Consider the following 17,025-nt stretch of genomic DNA (forward strand, 5'->3'; position numbering starts at 1 on the left):
ATTATTGATACGATACGTACTATGTATCCTTAAAAATATCGATACAAATCGATACAATTTTATTAATTTGAGCTAAAGGCCTAAAAAAATTTCGGGTCGGATCCGAATTACCCAACCCAATTTACTAAAACTTGTTCAAATTTATCATTTTACATGGAGAAAGTGAAAAGGAACATGTGTTGTCTATTTTGCATCATAATAATAATACAGTGAAAATATAGATATTGACATTAATCTTGGAAATGATATGAATAGTTGAGAGGAAATGATATATATTCTTAATTTTGTGATAATTTAATTACGTAATACTATAATTTAAAACTAATAATACCGTAAAATTTTTTAATTATTTTAAGATAATATGGGTGCGTTTGGTTAGTATTTGGGTAGGATTTTGAGGATAGTATTGGATAGTTGGAGTAGGTTAGTTACGAGAAATGATTTTCAGAATAGTGTTTGGTAGAGTATTTTGATCTTGATATTTGTGTTAAATATTTGATTAATATATTTGTTTTATAATGATTTATTAATAAAATATTTTATTGTATTTGTGAAATAAGTATTATATATATATATAACTTATCACCTCACATTTTAATAATACAAATATTTTATTGATAATTTTGTTACCCGTTATATTAAAAAACAAAAACCCATATTATTTCAAGTAATCCAACAGTTTAAAAACATCACATTAATACATATATGACAAAATACTAATTATCAACCCTTACAATCATTATTACACGTTTACTCCAGTAACAACTATGACATGGTCCACTGTGCTACCCACAGTGCATTCGTTATGTTATCCGTACAGTCATCAGTGTCTATAATACCTTGTTGCGGTTGACTCGATCCTTCTCCATTTCCGCCATATTCTGCCCCGTTTTGATGATCACAATATGCTTGCTCATTACCCATACTATTATTGGTTTGTTCGAAGATAGGTCGTCCATATTGTACATTCTTATAAAATTAGAAGTACACAACATGCCATGACAATCTTCCCTTGTTTGTCCAAGGATAATTGTTCATTCCATTTAGAATACGGAACCGTTTTTTCAAAACACCAAAGGTTCTCTCGATAACATTGCGGAGTGAAGCATGTCTGTAATTAAACAACTCTTGTGGCCCCCTTCGGTTACGGCGGTGATCAGAAATATGGTAAGCCACTTGCCTATGAGGGCGAGGAACCCATCCCTATTTGCATAACCCGCATCAACCAAATAGTATTTCCCTGTAATAATACGACATTTTATTTGAATTACAGGGCTTCAACAGTGGATGTAATACGCTGTAATACGTCAAGAAATACTTATACCTGGTGGAGGATATGGGAATCCAGAATTAGGATCATCAATAATTGAATTTAAAACTCTGAATCATGCGCTGATCCTTCCCATCCAGTAACGACATAAGTGAACATCATGTTAAAGTCGCATACAGCCTATATTCTTGCATCTCCTTTGCGATTCCGGTACCTAATGGCAAATTCACGTGGAACCGAAGCGTATACATGTGTGCCATCTATGGCTCCAATACAGTCCTATCATGAAATGAGTCATTTCCAATATTAACCTACTAAACAAATAATAATACAATGAACTTAACTATACTAATACCAAACATAATGAACAGTACCTTAAAGAAAGGGTATATTTTCTGTTGGCTGATATTTCCCATGGAACTCATTGAAGTAGGTGGTCTGATAAACTCTGTCTTAACTCCACATATAGCATCGCAAACTGCGGTAACATGTCTAGAAATCGTCTCACCCGAATGTTGGAAATCCTCCATCATCGTTCTGATTGTCTCATTTTTTCCAACGATTGTTAGAATATCATAACTTGTTCTTCTAAACTCGTCCTCCTGGTTGGTTGCAATTTGCCTTGATCGGAAAAAATTCACATAACAATGTAAAACAGTCTCTGTCCATGCGGCACTTGTCATAGATCCTGTCAGGATGACCGTTGGTACTTCCAACATGTACTGATGACCAGTTAATACAGATGTATGTCGTGGTTGAGGTCGACTTGCTTCTAACGCGGCAACACCGCATAGTGCAATGGCTATATCTGTCAGTATTTCTTCTTCGTCCCTCTCATCTGTAGCACGTTGTCTTCTTCCTGTACGGCTAGACGACGCCATTTAAACCTACACATTTGCAACATTTATCAACAATTAATAGTTGTTGTACTACTTTGAAAAATATAACAGTCAATATTTAATTGCAATGACAATCAAAACAGTGTTTACACATTACAATATCACATAAATAAGTTCATACAGTAACGTATAATTGTAATTGTAATGACAACTGCCCACTGACGCATACAAAATTGTTGCCAAACAATTATGAAATATAGTGTCATCTACGAATTATTTGAAAAAGTTTTTTGAATCCAGTTAGCCCTTTGTCCAGTGGGAGTTTCACAAATATCTCGCGCCACCCTGGATTTTCATATAAGTACGTGACAGTCGGCAGGAAAAACTGTGTCGGTACTTGCATGGCCGTCATGATGTCAATACAATTGTCTCATGGAGAAAGGATCAGATGGAGCACTGGTGTTCGCTTCTTCCCTCTATCTCTAGGACGATCGGAAGCCCGGATCCCATTGTCCGCTTTTCCGCAAGCTCATCCGTCAAGCTATAAATGGCATCCGCAATTGTATGTCCGGGCCCCCTTCTATGCCTCCGATTTCTCGCTCCTCCATGACCAGATATGTTTGACCGTTTTTTCCCCTGTCAACGATCAGGATCAGGTTCAAAGTCGCTATCATCCATAGGAACCGAGCCGGGATTGGAATAACTGGAAGGCTCCACCTGTTGGGATGTAGATGTGTACGCATATCTTCCAGTGGCAGTTTGCTTCTCAAATATTATTTCATAAAGTTCCTTGTGGGGAAGTCCCTGTGGTAAAATTGTTGCGCCAGTGGGTTTTGCTGATGAGTAAACGAATAATATATTAATATTTAGCAGTCCGAAAAAATGCGTATATTTACAATGACGTTGAATAATAATAGTTAAAAAATATATTTACCTTGACATATTCTTGCCAAACTCAACGGGACACGTTGGACTTTGTGACTCTTGATCCCACCCAATCCTGTGTGTTGCAGCAATTTCCGCCATGCTTGATAAAGTTTTCGCAGGCGAAAGAACTTAGAGGCTAATTGGTCACGTTGAGTCTCCTGCCAGCCAATGATGATAGTCGTCAACATTTCTTGGTAATCAGCTGTTTTTATTGCAGTACCATGTGAAGTTTTGGCCCGCTCAGATAACAGGACCAGAAATCTGTGTGTCATCTCAGCAGACCAAGCCACAGAATCACCATCTAAGGACAGTACGGTGAGGGACAACCAACATTGGGGCACATACGAATCACCAAGCACATTACAATATAATAATCACATGTTAACGTAATCACTAAACACATATAAAGTGTACCTCGTTCGATCCGACACTGCTTGAAGACGTCAATGCAGGGGAAGATACAGACACTGTCGACCAACAGGTGTATGACGAACTCCAACTCTAGAAAACGTCGAAACTTTCGCCTCTGTTGCAAGTAATAATCAATCCTGCGACGTCGAGATAAATATGCTGACATCTATGCATATGAGCGTAATTTCTGGGTACGATTAAAGAACGATGTCAAATCTATAAACAAATAAATCAATTAGTGAAACCGGAATAAAATATTTCAGTTAACCAAATACAAAACGCATTATTAAAGTCCAAATTCAAAGGATTAATGAAAAAAAAAAAACAATACTAATACAAATTATTTCCAAAAAAAAAATTGAAAAAAATAGCGGCTCGGTGTCTTGAAAACAAATAGATAACGGAAACTTACAAAATTGATTTGGATACGTCGTGAGTCTCTTTCCCTTCTCTGAGTCAGATAAACATCCAAATACAATTAAATGGATCCGTGTGTACCGAGATTAAAAAGCTGTCAAACAAAACAAAAAACCCAATTAAAACAATCCTGTGCCAATTACATAAAATAAAAAAACCGAATTACAATTATATGCCAATAGCCTAATCAAATAAAAACCGAATTAAAAAAATCCCAAATAAAACAAGAATTGCCCCAAAAAAAACCCATAAAAGCCGAAAAAACCAATTGCTTTTATATGTGTGGGTTTGGGTTTGTTTATTAGACAAAACAAAGCATTTTATTTTAAGAAAAAAAATTCAGTTTCAAAATGGTGGGTGTCTTTACGCAGATATGAGTGGGTTTGATGGAGATTGGGGTGGGGTTTGATGGAGAGTGGGGGCTCGGGTGGGTGCGTGGTGGCTCGAGGTGGCCTGGGTTGGGGTCGTGGTGGTGCGTGGTGCTTGGTGGACTGGTTGGGGTCGTGGTGGTGCGTGGTGGCTTGGTTGGGGTCGTGGTGGTGCGTGGTGGCTTGGGTGGGCTGTGTGGGGTAGATCGGGGTCGGGTGTGTGTGGGGCCGTGGTGGGTGCGGGGGCTGGGTGGGGGGTTGGGGTGTGGTGGTGCGTGGTGGGGTGGGCTGGGTGGGGTGTGGTGGTCGTGTGGTGGCGGTGGTTGGGGGGCTTGTGTGGGGTAGATCGGTGCGTGGTGGCTTGGGGTGGGTGCGTGGTGGCTCGGGTGGGCTGGGTTGGGGTGCGTGGTGGTGCGTGGTGGCTGGTGGGTTGTGTGGGGTCGTGGTGGTGCGTGGTGGCTTGGGTGGGCTTGTGTGGGGTAGATCGGGTGCGTGGTGGCTCGGGGTGGCTGCGGGTGGCTCGGTGGGCTGGGTTGGGGTGCGTGGTGGCTTGGTGGGTGGCTTGTGTGGGTAGATCGGGTGCGTGGTGGCTCGGGTGGCTGGTGGTGGGGTGGGCTGGGTTGGGGTCGTGGTGGCTGGGTAGGCTGGGTTGGGTAGATCTGGGTCGTGGTGGCTCGGTGGGCTGGGTTGGGGTAGAGATAGGGTGTTGTGGTGCGTGGAGGCTCGGGGTGGGCTGGTTTCCGGGTTGACGGTGGGTTCACGTTGGGTTACAGTGAGTTTGTGACACAGGGCATTGGGGGTTCACGGGCTGGTACTGGAAACTAGAAAGGGAGATGGTGGTAATGCAAACTGGGAAGTGAAGCATCGAACCTGGTAATGGATTATCAGAAACTGAAATGGTGACTGAAATGGTGGGGTGATATTGAGAAATGAAGCACTAAAACGGTTATTGAATTGAGAACTGAAGCACGGAGAAGAAAGTGAAATGGTGAGGTGCAGTGAAAAAAAAAAAAAAGAAAAAAAAAATGTAACGGTCAATGTCAGATTGTGTCAGGATTCTATTATCAGAGTTGGATTTCAAGTAATAAAACAAACACAATTTCAAAAATCTGGTCTAAAATACAGATAAAAGTAGTAAGCCAAACACGCACATAATTTTTGAAATTTTTTATTATTATTAATTTTAATGAAAAAAGCGTATCCTATAACACATTATTCAAAAAATTAGATCTCGATACACACGCAGTTTGACAATCATGTCATAAACTAGTTGTTAAACTACTTACCACTAACGTTGCCGTCAAAAGTCCTTCATTTTTTTAAATTTCAAGAACCCCTTGTAAAACAAACTACCGCTATGTCTATTCAATCTGTGTTTCTTGTCCTTCACCTTCTCTTTGCAATCCCCAACTCCTAATCCTAAGCTGAAGTTGAGTCGCCGCCGCCAAAAATCTCACATTCTGCACCGGATTTAATATCTCCACCACCTTCCTCGCAGTCGTCGTCCTCAACAAATCAGCACTTGCCACCAACGACTCCAGGGCTGACCGGAGACTCTGCATCACCTCTTGCTCCTCCGTAATCCCGCCGTCAACCGAACTTCCCCACCGCCTCGCTAATTCCATTATCGGGGGAGCCGCCACGCTCTCCTGAATTTTGGCCAGCTCATCGTTGAGTATTTTTTCCTCCATCCGAATCTCTCCTTTGAGACTATTTATCCTCTGGTTTTGCTCCTGAGTTAAAGTAATGGCGTCGTTTACGAGAGCGAAGGCAAGAGTTGGCTTGAAACCTGCGATCCAAAAGAAGGTTTGTTCGAAGGCAGTGAACCAGGTGGGAGAAAATAGCAAGAAGATGTTACGATGAGCGAGTCTTGATTTTTCTTCGTAGTACTGATGATAATGAGCGAGAACGCGGTTGATCAAGTCTTTGAGATCGTCGTGGCAGTCGTCTTTGGCCGAGAGTAGCTCCTCCAAGTAGTGCTCTTGACGTACTAGCCAGCCTTGGAAGAAATTCTCAAACGACACCGCAATGCGGTTGGTTCTGGGTCTTGACATTGGATACCAAATGAGGAATCAAAGCCAAGCAACAGGGATATAATTACATATATATATGGGAAATTTTGAATAAAAGAGATGGAATATTAACGAAAGTTTGCTGGGTGGGAAAGAAATGTGTGGAAGGTTGAAGTTGGAGAAGGAGCAAGTTGGAAGAAAAATCTGAGTGAGTGACGCGTGTGACGTAAGAGAATGGGGAGAAAGGAGAGTTCTCCATTAACACAAGTTTTTAGGAGTTAGTGAGTGAGAGGATGAATAGTGGTTGTGTTTCAAAGCAAAGAGGACATATTCACCGACTGGCAAAAGAGAGAGAGATTGGTTTCGGTGTGTTTTGTCGCAAGTGATGATGGGGAATGGCGAAATGTTAAAAAGGAAAGAGAGTGTATTCGCTTTGGTTTAGCTGGCTGTTTACCAGGTAGGCTTGTTCAGGGGTCGTGACTCGTGACACGTTTCGATAATGGAAAGTGCAAAGTGGAGAAAGTCTAGTCACTCAATGGAGCCGAGCCCATTTGAAAATCACAAAAATGCGGACTTTGTTTGTATGGAGCAAGAGGCAATAATTGACTTCTTGGAGTTAAACCATTAGCTGCTATTGCGGTGGTTTTGTGCTCAAAATAGGAGTGGTAGTGTATATATATGAATGAATGATTTCATCTTCATGCTGGAGGCCTCCATGTTTATAGACAATATGATCAAGGAGTAATGCTACAGCCATCGACGATAGTACACCGAATTTGTGCACTAAATGACGTGGTAAAATCTTGACCGTTGATTGATATTAAGTTAAAATTAATCAACGATTAGGATTTTACTACGTCATTCGGTGTACAAATTCGGTGTACTACCGTCGGTGGCTGTATTATTTTCCATGATCAAGTTACCAAGCCACTAACGTAACAATCATTCTATACAACTTTCACAACCATAGTATAATATTAAGCGCTAATAAGTAATAATATAATGTGTATTCATATATTAATACTTCTTACATAATTTAATGATAATTGATTTTTAAATTTATCTTGAATAAGCATATTATACATTATTAGTATGTAAATGATGAAGGGAAGATAATATTTGTATTTACATTTAAAATAATTAATGCAAACCTAGTTAAGCCTGATTCAAATTGCTTTGTTTTGGTTTGGATTTCTAATATATATTACTTCATTTAATTATTTGAATTTTGGTCAGAAAAACAAAACTAAACCGTGAAAAATAGGGATGAAATTACATATGTAAACTTGAAAAGGGTAGTTCAAAAAATCTTAGAGAGTTCCGGAAACTAGAATCACACTTCATTTCACATTGAAGGATCATTTAGCCTTCAATTGGTATTTAAGTGATATCATGTGTTAGAAGAATATATGTTTTCTGTTCATACAGGCTCCGCTCCATGATTATAAAACGACAGCAACAGTAAGACAATTGTATGTAATACAAAATTCTTAAAAATGGAAGAATACAAATTATGAAATACTCACATGTTTAATCTATCTTTTCTTGAAGCCATACTTCTTACGTTCATAGAAGAGGTCTGTTCTGGCACTTCCCAAATTGACAATTTTGGGACACCCATCTCTGTCTTTCTCCAGCTGAGTACACTCTTTACAGTAATAGGCATCAGAAATCCCATGACCTCCACACACAACACACCGACCCTGGAATGATCCATAGTTGCATTCATCACATACCCGCACAAGAGTGCATGGCCTTACTAAAGAATCACAAATTACACACTTACCATCATGCTTCTCGCACAGCCGTCCGATGGCTATTCCCGGTTGCTTCCTGCACATTATCAGATCAGGATTGTGCTTTGCCATGTTCAATCTCTGAAACCCTTGTGATCTACCTCTTCAAATATATGAGTTAAAAGTCTGATGATAACCTTTCTTATAAATAATACGTTGGCAAACAGTCAGTCATCAGTCAAGTCATAATGTAAGCTTTCTCCCCAAGTAACAATAAACTATTCTTCTTCTTCAGCAAGAAAAGTTGGATGGTCAATTATGTAGGCTACCCATGTCCTAACTGAATGAGACACTGTTTCGAATTTTTGTTCTTTCTTAGTTGGATTTCGTGGTTATAGTTTTCTTCTTTATCATTTCTATTATTTATGTTAGGTCATTTTTTACGATTAAAAACAATATATACAAGTTGACTAATAATTTACAGAGTAATGGTAATTATTGAGTGATAAAAATAACAATGCGGTTTCGAAACGCTATCAAATTGTCTCAACCAAAGCTTAAGGCTTAGAATAATCTAACGAAGGCCACAGAGTCGAGGTCTAGAACAGAACTGCCTTCCATTTGCTTTCACCATTGCCAACACTCCAGCAGTCACTCCAGCCCAGACCACAGAAGATAGATATTGCTGTGCATTTCTCCCCACTTTCAAATAAACAAGAAACAAAATTTTACTTCTCTCCGCCAATATAATTTAAGAAAAGAAATATAAATCAACAGCGCCACTGTATCTAGAGTTTCTAAAGAAAAAGATATACCTTGATGGACTGATATAGTCGTCACTGTCAATCCTCCAATTAACAAAGCTGATGCCATTGGCAGATACTGCAACATGAAACACAGTTGAATGAGGCAACTTACAACACTTTTGTTCTTATTTTCATTTGTCTTTAGAGGGTGTTTTGTTGACGAAAACTGAAACATTTTGATTGCCACAATTTTTTGGTGGTGGTGTGGGAAATAATAATGTTTTTATAATATAGATAATACCATAAGGCATTGATACGTACAGAGAATGATTCAAATCCATTAAGCTGGAATGGTGAAGGATTATTTCTGTTGACAGTATAGTGGCCACTTATAAGATCCAATGCATCCTGAAAAAGATAAAAGAAAAAACAAAGGAAATAAGAATTTCATTCAACACATGTTTCAGCTGATAAAAAAAAAAAAAGATGGAGAGATGGCTTGCCTGCCGAACTCCATCATGGAAATTATTCAAATAGTATCTTGAAATAGCACTCATTCCATCTTTGATTAGTCCAGATACGGTCTGTTTTCCATATCTGCAGTATCAGACATACAAATTGGATCACAGATTGGGACACATATAGACAGACAAATGGTTCTTTAAGACATATCACCATTTTTTATTTACCTAACCAGGTCTCCTTTCAGGGCATGAGTCCCAGCATATTCAAGGCTTATCTCATCACCATGCTCAGCCCACACTGATGCAAGTAAGATGTCAGTTTACAATGACACGTAGAAATCATCATGAATTAAACTACTAACTCAGGAAGGAAGATTGAAACAATAATATAAAAAATATTACATACATGCTCTGAATTTAAGATATTCTTCATTAAACATAGAAATGCACTCAGTGGGAGTTAGCACCCCGATCCTTTGCAACTGTAAACTTAAAGACTTCTGAGCCAGGTAACTCTGTATATAAATTTGAAAACAGACAAAAGGAAAAGCAGAATAGCATAGATTTAGAACACGTTTTCCCTTAAAAATACGGCATTCAGAGTTTGGCATGAACAGATTGCACTAATGCAGGAAAATCATTACACTGATACTTTTGCACATACCTGGGTAACATTTGTTCGATCAAGGCAATCAATACAGTTAGATCTAATGACTCCTTTCTGCTCCTGTATAATGTTCCCTTCTGCATCTACGAGGAGGTATCTGCTCAGCTGGAATAGTTATGGTTAAAAAAGAGTATCATGGATAAATAGCATACCTGGATGATGGCATCATTATTCAACAAAAAGTTCCTATGCAAAATTTTATTTTCTTTAATTACCCTTGCTTTTCAAATTCCTCCAAGATCTGATCATAAAGAACGTCTAGATTATCAAAGTTTGAGTTGCCACAGTTATGATGGAAATCGAATGAAAAATATCTGCAATAGATGCAAACAAGTGGTTAAGTTAATAGACCCCAAAGTTCTATGAAGCAACACCTCCTTGAAGATTCAGCAACAGGTAGAATTGCAGTCCAAAAAAATGCTATCCTAGATAATGAAGAGCAAATAGCAACCAGTGGCCAAATTGAATTGGTTCCATAAAGATTTTCTTTTCTTCATTTATTTTTAGAGAAAATTAGATGGACTTCTTGATTCCTTATCAGCTAACCGCCGATAGGTTACTCATTGTACAAGCCCTATCCACTTCAGACTTTGGCTCAGATTTTTAAGCCTCATACTGACTTTGTATCGTAAATGTTATTTTACACATAACCAAGTTCCTAAATGTTAACCCCAAGCACCTGCCATCTTATATAACCAATCATATTAACATTCAGCAGATTAATCTAACAAAAAAATCATCCAACAAGTTAGTTTATTAACTTTTGACAACAAAGTTTCATTAACTGCAATAAAGTAAAAGAAAAAGAAAAATGGACAAAAGTGAGACAAACAAGGTCAACAGATTACCAAATATGCAGAACAAGATGATATTACAATCAAGAAACACTAAATGAAAGCTAAATTAAAAAAGAAGTGTCACTCTAGAGAGAAGTGAAGTTAATTAATACTATTTGTCACGGAATAAATAATATATTACCTTTTTAATGACAATAGCATAAGTCGGTTAAGATGGTATTTAAAGAGTTAATCAAAAAGTAGCAAATCAACCATTATTGTCGCCATGCAATGATATAACGAAATGTAAAATATCACCTCACATCTGGAAGCTTTTGCATTTCGGCTGCATATGCTGCATTTAGTTGACCTTCATCACCATGCTACAATTGTAAAATAAATAACAGTGAATTGATTATAAGTTTGGATTCTCAGCAGACACATTTTCCTTGTGAAAGAAAAATTCAAAGTTGTAGATAGACCACAGTAAAGAATCCATAAAGTAGGCAACTAGAAAAAATTAGTAGATACCAGTAATCCCATGAATTTAAAACTGCCAAAGAGATATTATGCTCAAAAAAATCACAAAGGAAACTCTTGGCTCCAGCTACTCAATTTTCTGGCTTGCCAATTGGTCAAAAGAAAAACTACTGACACTAGATGACATATTTTTGCTTTTAAGGGTAAAGACAACCGAGAAGAAATTTCTTACCTTGTCAGTTAAGTCTACTGCTACAACTTCTCCATATCTTTGTAATAGACCAGAGAAATGCCGCTCCACAATTTTTGGCTGTATATAAAGGGACAAATTCATGAACACACACAGAAAACATCATTATACCTCTAATTTTAATAGCACCATATTTTGGAGGGAAACTGTACCGTCTCCTCATGATTAATAATGTTTAGCCGTGGCTTATAGCTCAAATCAACAATTTGTTCCCACAGCAGAGGAATTGAACCGCGAATCTGAAACAGAAAAAAATTAATAAGAATACCAATAATATAGGCATTGAAAATGAAATTATTTCTTTCCTATTAACTGGATAAATAAACTCTAACACTGCTGGATAGCTGATTGATATTGTGTGCAACCCTAGTCAGAATATGAAGAAACAATAAAGATGTTCAATTATAACTATATTATTCTTTTATCAGAATCTGGATTGTGTTAAAGTATTGACAGGTCGTGTTCCGCAAGATAGCAGTATTTAAGGTTGATTAGAGATGTCAAACGGGTCATTTTTGTCACCTATGTAATATAGATGGGAGCATTAAATTATGTCATGCATAGTTTATGCATATTTCGTGTTAAAATTATGTTGGTATAAAAACTAAATTCTTTGATACATATCATATTAAGCCATATAATATCCTACTATGTCAATTGATTTGACCCATTTTGACATCTCTAAGGTTGATGGCCATAATTATCAAATAATGCAAGTGTATCATCCTGGCCAATTGAGGAGATCTTCATTTATGAAGTTAAAAAAGAAAAAGACAAAAGTGTTTCAAATAATGAATATGCAAGCTCATCTCCTAACATGTACGCACTACCTATTGCATATCTATAACAATCATTCTGGCAGAAGTATGTATAATAAGTATGTAGTTATAATGATATAATATAACTACAAAATTGTTCTTGTGTGTTAGCAAAGTAATAATAAATAAAACAAGGACAATTTAGACACCCAATACAGCATCAAAAGGCACACAAAAACTATCTGGAAGAGAGTTTCTATGGTAGACAGCATTATCTAAACAAAGTTGTCTGTTAATTTAGGTGAGCGAAAACAAAATACGCCTACAAATTTTCCACACTTAATTTAGACATAGACATCCCATAAAAAATTGAAGGTCACAATGCTTCGTCAAAAAGTTTGATCCCAGAGTAATATTGGGTCGTTATGCATAACATGTTAGACAACATAACGCCATGAGTTGGGATAGTAGCTGATCTTATTAAAAATTTGAATAGCTGGATACACCAATGTTAAAGCACACAATCATTTTCTAAATTACCATTAGATACAGTATACCTGCAATAATGAGGATCTGAAATCTTCAAATTCTAGCAGTTGCTCAGTTTCAATAAAATTGGCAGTGTCACCTTCAAAATTAGCTCCTCTTCTCCACATTCGTGTCCCTAGGTCACCATATTACCATATCACAATCATATAGATCAAAACTACTCCAACATTGCAGCATTAATAACTATGAGAATCAATCTTTTATAATACTGCACCTAGACGCCGATTACACCTCCTTGAAACTAATGTTATTGTAGCAAGCGAATCCTTTAGCTTTAACTTAGCAACTCCAAAGCTTGAAACTTGGTTAAATAAAACAATTAAGATAGAATAACACTGGATTTTATTCCCTCGTTTCTAATTAAAGTGAACACATGCAAAACACACACTCACACCCACATATACATACAAATATTAAATAAAAAGCATAAGGAATTAAAGACTTAAGGATATTTCCTTGTAAAAGAGGAATGATAAACCCATCAAGCTGCCACCAGAAAAACAATTGTGTTAGAAGAAACGTAATTCATAGAGAATCCTATTTGAAGAATTAATGAGGAGATCCTTCCTCTCCTTCTTACTGAAATTCTACGTTATTTTTTCCTCAGACAAACAAAGAGAAGTACAACCAGAAAGCTAACCTATAATCTAAGCAAAAAGAATTCTAACCTTGTACTCAATAAGTTCCTCCAATAGATTTTTGTTCCAAACAAATCGAGGGTCAGCCTGGAATATGAACAGAAAATTGGAATTCAAATTATCAGCAAGCATCAATGAACACTGAAATACACTATTTCCTTATGTACTGATAACTTATTCTAACAAATACAGAACTCAGAAAACATCAAAATTGCTGTCACTTATTACAAATCTTTGAATACTAGCATTTGTAAAGAATAAGCAATAAAAAATGGTCACCAAAAAACCCACATCCTTAGCTTAGAATAACACCATAAAAGTTAATGTGCAAAAATTGAAATTACATCACAATGATTTATGAAAAGAGCAAGATACAAATTATTTTCAGATATAAACTTGTCTATGAAAACCATATTTGCAAGCAAACCTGCTTCCAAGTTGGTTTAGCCATCCACCCTTCTGCTAACTTACATCTCCTCTGTAAGCTGGACCACACAAGCAAATGCATCTTATAAATAACAGTTTTTAAATGTCAACATAGAAATGTACCTAAATCACAGATGATTATGCTAACAATAGGAAAATACTTGAAAAACATGCTTCAAGAGAAAAGGACTTACTTCAGTGTTATATCTGTTTCATAAGAATAATACAACCCTGGGGTTGCTTCCACTATTTTCAATAGATTCATGAAGTGAGCCTCATCCTTTTTCTGCACAGGCACACAATACTAAGGTTAGGAAAAAAAAAAAAAATCAATCATCTGAAGACGTTCCTCACTAAACTCTTTTGAGACCAAAAGAAGCAAAACCTTACCTCTTGATAACTTGAATTCTTCAGAGCCTCATTGCAAGACAAGAACTTCATAGACATTACTCTATAAACAGGGAAACCAAGATAAGTTCCAACTTCCTTCCGTGAAGTAATTACTAGTACATATATTCCTGCACTCATGCAGAAAATTAGATTTAGAAACCTCATCTAACAACAAAAGAGCTCATAAAATTATGATCACTGTCTTTTTTCTCATGACTTCAATGCTTACTAAGCTTCTGAAGGCAGTTAACTATTTTTATTTTCTTTAATTACCCTTGCTTTTCAAATTCCTCAAGATCTGATCATAAAGAACGTCTAGATTATCAAAGTTTGAGTTGCCACAGTATGATGGAAATCGAATGAAAAATATCTGCATAGATGCAAACAAGGGTTAAGTTAATAGACCCCAAAGTTCTATGAAGCAACACCTCCTTGAAGATTCGCAACAGGTAGAATTGACGTCCAAAAAAATGTATCCTAGATAATGAAGAGCAAATAGCAACCAGTGGCCAAATTGAATTGGTTCCATAAAGATTTTCTTTTCTTCATTTATTTTAGAGAAAATTAGATGGACTCTTGATCCTATCAGCTAACGGCCGATAGGTTACTCATTGTACAAGCCCTATCCACTTCAGACTTTGGCTCAGATTTTTAGCTCATACTGACTTTGTATCGTAAAGTTATTTTACACATAACCAAGTTCTAAATGTTAACCCCAAGCACCTGCCATCTTATATAACCAATCATATAACATTCAGCAGATTAATCTAACAAAAAAAATCATCCAACAAGTTAGTTTATTAACTTTTGACAACAAAGTTTCATTACCTGCAACAAAGTAAAAGAAAAAGAAAAATGACAAAAGTGAGACAAACAAGGTCAATAGATTACCAATATGCAGAACAAGATGATATTACAATCAAGAAACACTAAATGAAAGCTAAATTAAAAAATAAGTGTCACTCTAGAGAGAAGTGAAGTAATTAATACTATTTGTCACGGAATAAATAATATATTACCTTTTTAAGACAATAGCATAAGTCGGTTAAGATGGTATTTAAAGAGTTAATCAAAAAGTAGCAAATCAAACATTATTGTCGCCATGCAATGATATAACGAAATGTAAAATATCACCTCACATCTGGAAGCTTTTGCATTTCGGCGCATATGCTGCCTTAGTTGACCTTCATCACCATGCTACAATTGTAAAATAAAAACAGTGAATTGATTATAAGTTTGGATCTCAGCAGCAACATTTTCCTTGTGAAAGAAAATTCAAAGTTGTAGATAGACCACAGTAAAGAATCCATAAAGTAGGCAACTAGAAAAAATTAGTAGATACCAGTAATCCCATGAATTTAAAACTGCCAAGAGATATTATGCTCAAAAAATCACAAAGGAAACCTTGGCTCCAGCTATCAATTTTCTGGCTTGCCAATTGGTCAAAAGAAAAACTACTGACACTAGATGACATATTTTTGCTTTTAAGGGTAAAGACAACCGAGAAGAAATTTCTTACTTGTCATAAGTCTACTGCTACAACTTCTCCATATCTTTGTAATAGACCAGAGAAATGCCGCTCCACAATTTTTGGCTGTATATAAAGGGACAAATCATGAACACACACAGAAAACATCATTATACCTCTAATTTTAATAGCACCCTATTTGGAGGGAAACTGTACCGTCTCCTCATGATTAATAATGTTTAGCTGGCTATTAGTCAATCAACAATTTGCTCCCACAGCAGAGGATTGAACCGCGAATCTGAAACAGAAAAAAATTAATAAGAATACCAATAATATAGGCATTGAAAATGAAATTATTTCTTTCCTATTAACTGGATAAATAAACTCTAACACTGCTGGATAGTGATTGATATTGTGTGCAACCCTAGTCAGAATATGAAGAAACAATAAGAGTTCAATTATAACTATATATTCTTTTATCAGAATCTGGATTGTGTTTAAGTATTGAGGTCGTGTTCCGCAAGATAGCAGTATTTAAGGGTTGATTAGAGATGTCAAACGGGTCATTTTTGTCCTATGTAATAGAGTTCCGGAAACTAGAATCACACTTCATTTCACATTGAAGGATCATTTAGCCTTCAATTGGTATTTTAGTGATACCATGTGTAAGAAGAATATATGTTTTCTGTTCATACAGGCTCCGCTCCATGATTATAAAACGACAGCAACAGTAAGACAATTGTATGTAATACAAAATTCTTAAAAATGGAAGAATACAAATTATGAAATACTCACATGTTTGATCTATCTTTTCTTGAAGCCATACTTCTTACGTTCATAGAAGAGGTCTGTTCTGGCACTTCCCAAATTGACAATTTTGGGACACCCATCTCTGTCTTTCTCCAGCTGAGTACACTCTTTACAGTAATAGGCATCAGAAATCCCATGACCTCCACACACAACACACCGACCCTGGAATGATCCATAGTTGCATTCATCACATACCCGCACAAGAGTGCATGGCCTTACTAAAGAATCACAAATTACACACTTACCATCATGCTTCTCGCACAGCCGTCCGATGGCTATTCCCGGTTGCTTCCTGCACATTATCAGATCAGGATTGTGCTTTGCCATGTTCAATCTCTGAAACCCTTGTGATCTACCTCTTCAAATATATGAGTTAAAAGTCTGATGATAACCTTTCTTATAAATAATACGTTGGCAAACAGTCAGTCATCAGTCAAGTCATAATGTAAGCTTTCTCCCCAAGTAACAATAAACTATTCTTCTTCTTCAGCAAGAAAAGTTGGATGGTCAATTATGTAGGCTACCCATGTCCTAACTGAATGAGACACTGTTTCGAATTTTTGTTCTTTCTTAGTTGGATTTCGTGGTTATAGTTTTCTTCTTTATCATTTCTATTATTTATG

The 17,025-nt window shown here is 36.7% G+C and overlaps 4 protein-coding genes across 7 annotated transcripts; all 4 read right to left on the reverse strand.

Annotated features, from left to right (window-relative positions):
* Positions 1-3,595: 3,595 nt before the first annotated feature.
* LOC116115155 (protein DOG1-like 4) lies at positions 3,596-6,821 on the reverse strand. Its single transcript, XM_031401313.1, has 3 exons — positions 5,519-6,821; positions 3,860-3,958; positions 3,596-3,663 (listed from the first exon to the last, which is right to left on the reverse strand). The coding sequence occupies exon 1, from the start codon at positions 6,284-6,286 to the stop codon at positions 5,594-5,596; it is 693 nt and encodes a 230-aa protein (XP_031257173.1). The 5' UTR covers positions 6,287-6,821; the 3' UTR covers positions 3,596-3,663; positions 3,860-3,958; positions 5,519-5,593.
* LOC116115158 (PHD finger-like domain-containing protein 5B) lies at positions 6,190-16,914 on the reverse strand. Of its 3 annotated transcripts, none has more exons than XM_031401318.1 (2): positions 16,388-16,914; positions 6,190-6,278 (listed from the first exon to the last, which is right to left on the reverse strand). In XM_031401318.1, the coding sequence occupies exon 1, from the start codon at positions 16,727-16,729 to the stop codon at positions 16,397-16,399; it is 333 nt and encodes a 110-aa protein (XP_031257178.1). In that variant the 5' UTR covers positions 16,730-16,914; the 3' UTR covers positions 6,190-6,278; positions 16,388-16,396. The 3 variants fall into 3 exon arrangements, with proteins under 3 accessions (XP_031257178.1, XP_031257177.1, XP_031257176.1); XM_031401317.1 differs by lacking the exon at positions 6,190-6,278 and adding an exon at positions 16,181-16,290; XM_031401316.1 differs by lacking the exon at positions 6,190-6,278 and adding an exon at positions 16,181-16,295.
* On the reverse strand, positions 6,214-8,242 carry LOC116115156 (PHD finger-like domain-containing protein 5B). Of its 2 annotated transcripts, none has more exons than XM_031401315.1 (2): positions 7,771-8,240; positions 6,214-6,278 (listed from the first exon to the last, which is right to left on the reverse strand). In XM_031401315.1, exon 1 carries the CDS (start codon positions 8,110-8,112, stop codon positions 7,780-7,782), a length of 333 nt encoding a protein of 110 aa, XP_031257175.1. In that variant the 5' UTR covers positions 8,113-8,240; the 3' UTR covers positions 6,214-6,278; positions 7,771-7,779. The 2 variants fall into 2 exon arrangements, with proteins under 2 accessions (XP_031257175.1, XP_031257174.1); XM_031401314.1 differs by lacking the exon at positions 6,214-6,278 and adding an exon at positions 7,563-7,678 and having other exon boundaries at positions 7,771-8,242.
* Positions 8,417-14,250, reverse strand: LOC116115154 (phosphoinositide phosphatase SAC8-like). Its single transcript, XM_031401312.1, has 18 exons — positions 14,125-14,250; positions 13,929-14,020; positions 13,736-13,793; positions 13,339-13,395; positions 13,123-13,156; positions 12,885-12,965; positions 12,679-12,785; positions 11,516-11,602; positions 11,346-11,423; positions 10,952-11,016; positions 10,073-10,171; positions 9,855-9,954; positions 9,597-9,705; positions 9,416-9,488; positions 9,230-9,323; positions 9,048-9,134; positions 8,796-8,862; positions 8,417-8,682 (listed from the first exon to the last, which is right to left on the reverse strand). The coding sequence occupies exons 1-18, from the start codon at positions 14,179-14,181 to the stop codon at positions 8,555-8,557; spliced, it is 1,473 nt and encodes a 490-aa protein (XP_031257172.1). The 5' UTR covers positions 14,182-14,250; the 3' UTR covers positions 8,417-8,554.
* Positions 16,915-17,025: the final 111 nt, after the last annotated feature.

Source organism: Pistacia vera, unplaced genomic scaffold (genome assembly GCF_008641045.1).
Source record: "Pistacia vera cultivar Batoury unplaced genomic scaffold, PisVer_v2 Contig732, whole genome shotgun sequence".
NCBI classification, from domain to species: Eukaryota; Viridiplantae; Streptophyta; class Magnoliopsida; order Sapindales; family Anacardiaceae; genus Pistacia; species Pistacia vera.

What these genes read in the sequence shown, in the direction of transcription:
- LOC116115154 (XM_031401312.1), bottom strand. Translation starts at nt 14,181, where the DNA reads ATGTCTATGAAGTTCTTGTCTTGCAATGAGGCTCTGAAGAATTCAAGT. An exon ending in GAAACAGATATAACACTGAA is followed by an intron (nt 13,794 to 13,928) that starts GTAAGTCCTTTT and finishes TGTGTGGTCCAG; the next exon opens with CTTACAGAGGAGATGTAAGT. An exon ending in GAGGTGTAATCGGCGTCTAG is followed by an intron (nt 12,786 to 12,884) that starts GTGCAGTATTAT and finishes ATGGTGACCTAG; the next exon opens with GGACACGAATGTGGAGAAGA.
- LOC116115155 (XM_031401313.1), bottom strand. Translation starts at nt 6,286, where the DNA reads ATGTCAAGACCCAGAACCAACCGCATTGCGGTGTCGTTTGAGAATTTC.
- LOC116115156 (XM_031401315.1), bottom strand. Translation starts at nt 8,112, where the DNA reads ATGGCAAAGCACAATCCTGATCTGATAATGTGCAGGAAGCAACCGGGA.
- LOC116115158 (XM_031401318.1), bottom strand. Translation starts at nt 16,729, where the DNA reads ATGGCAAAGCACAATCCTGATCTGATAATGTGCAGGAAGCAACCGGGA.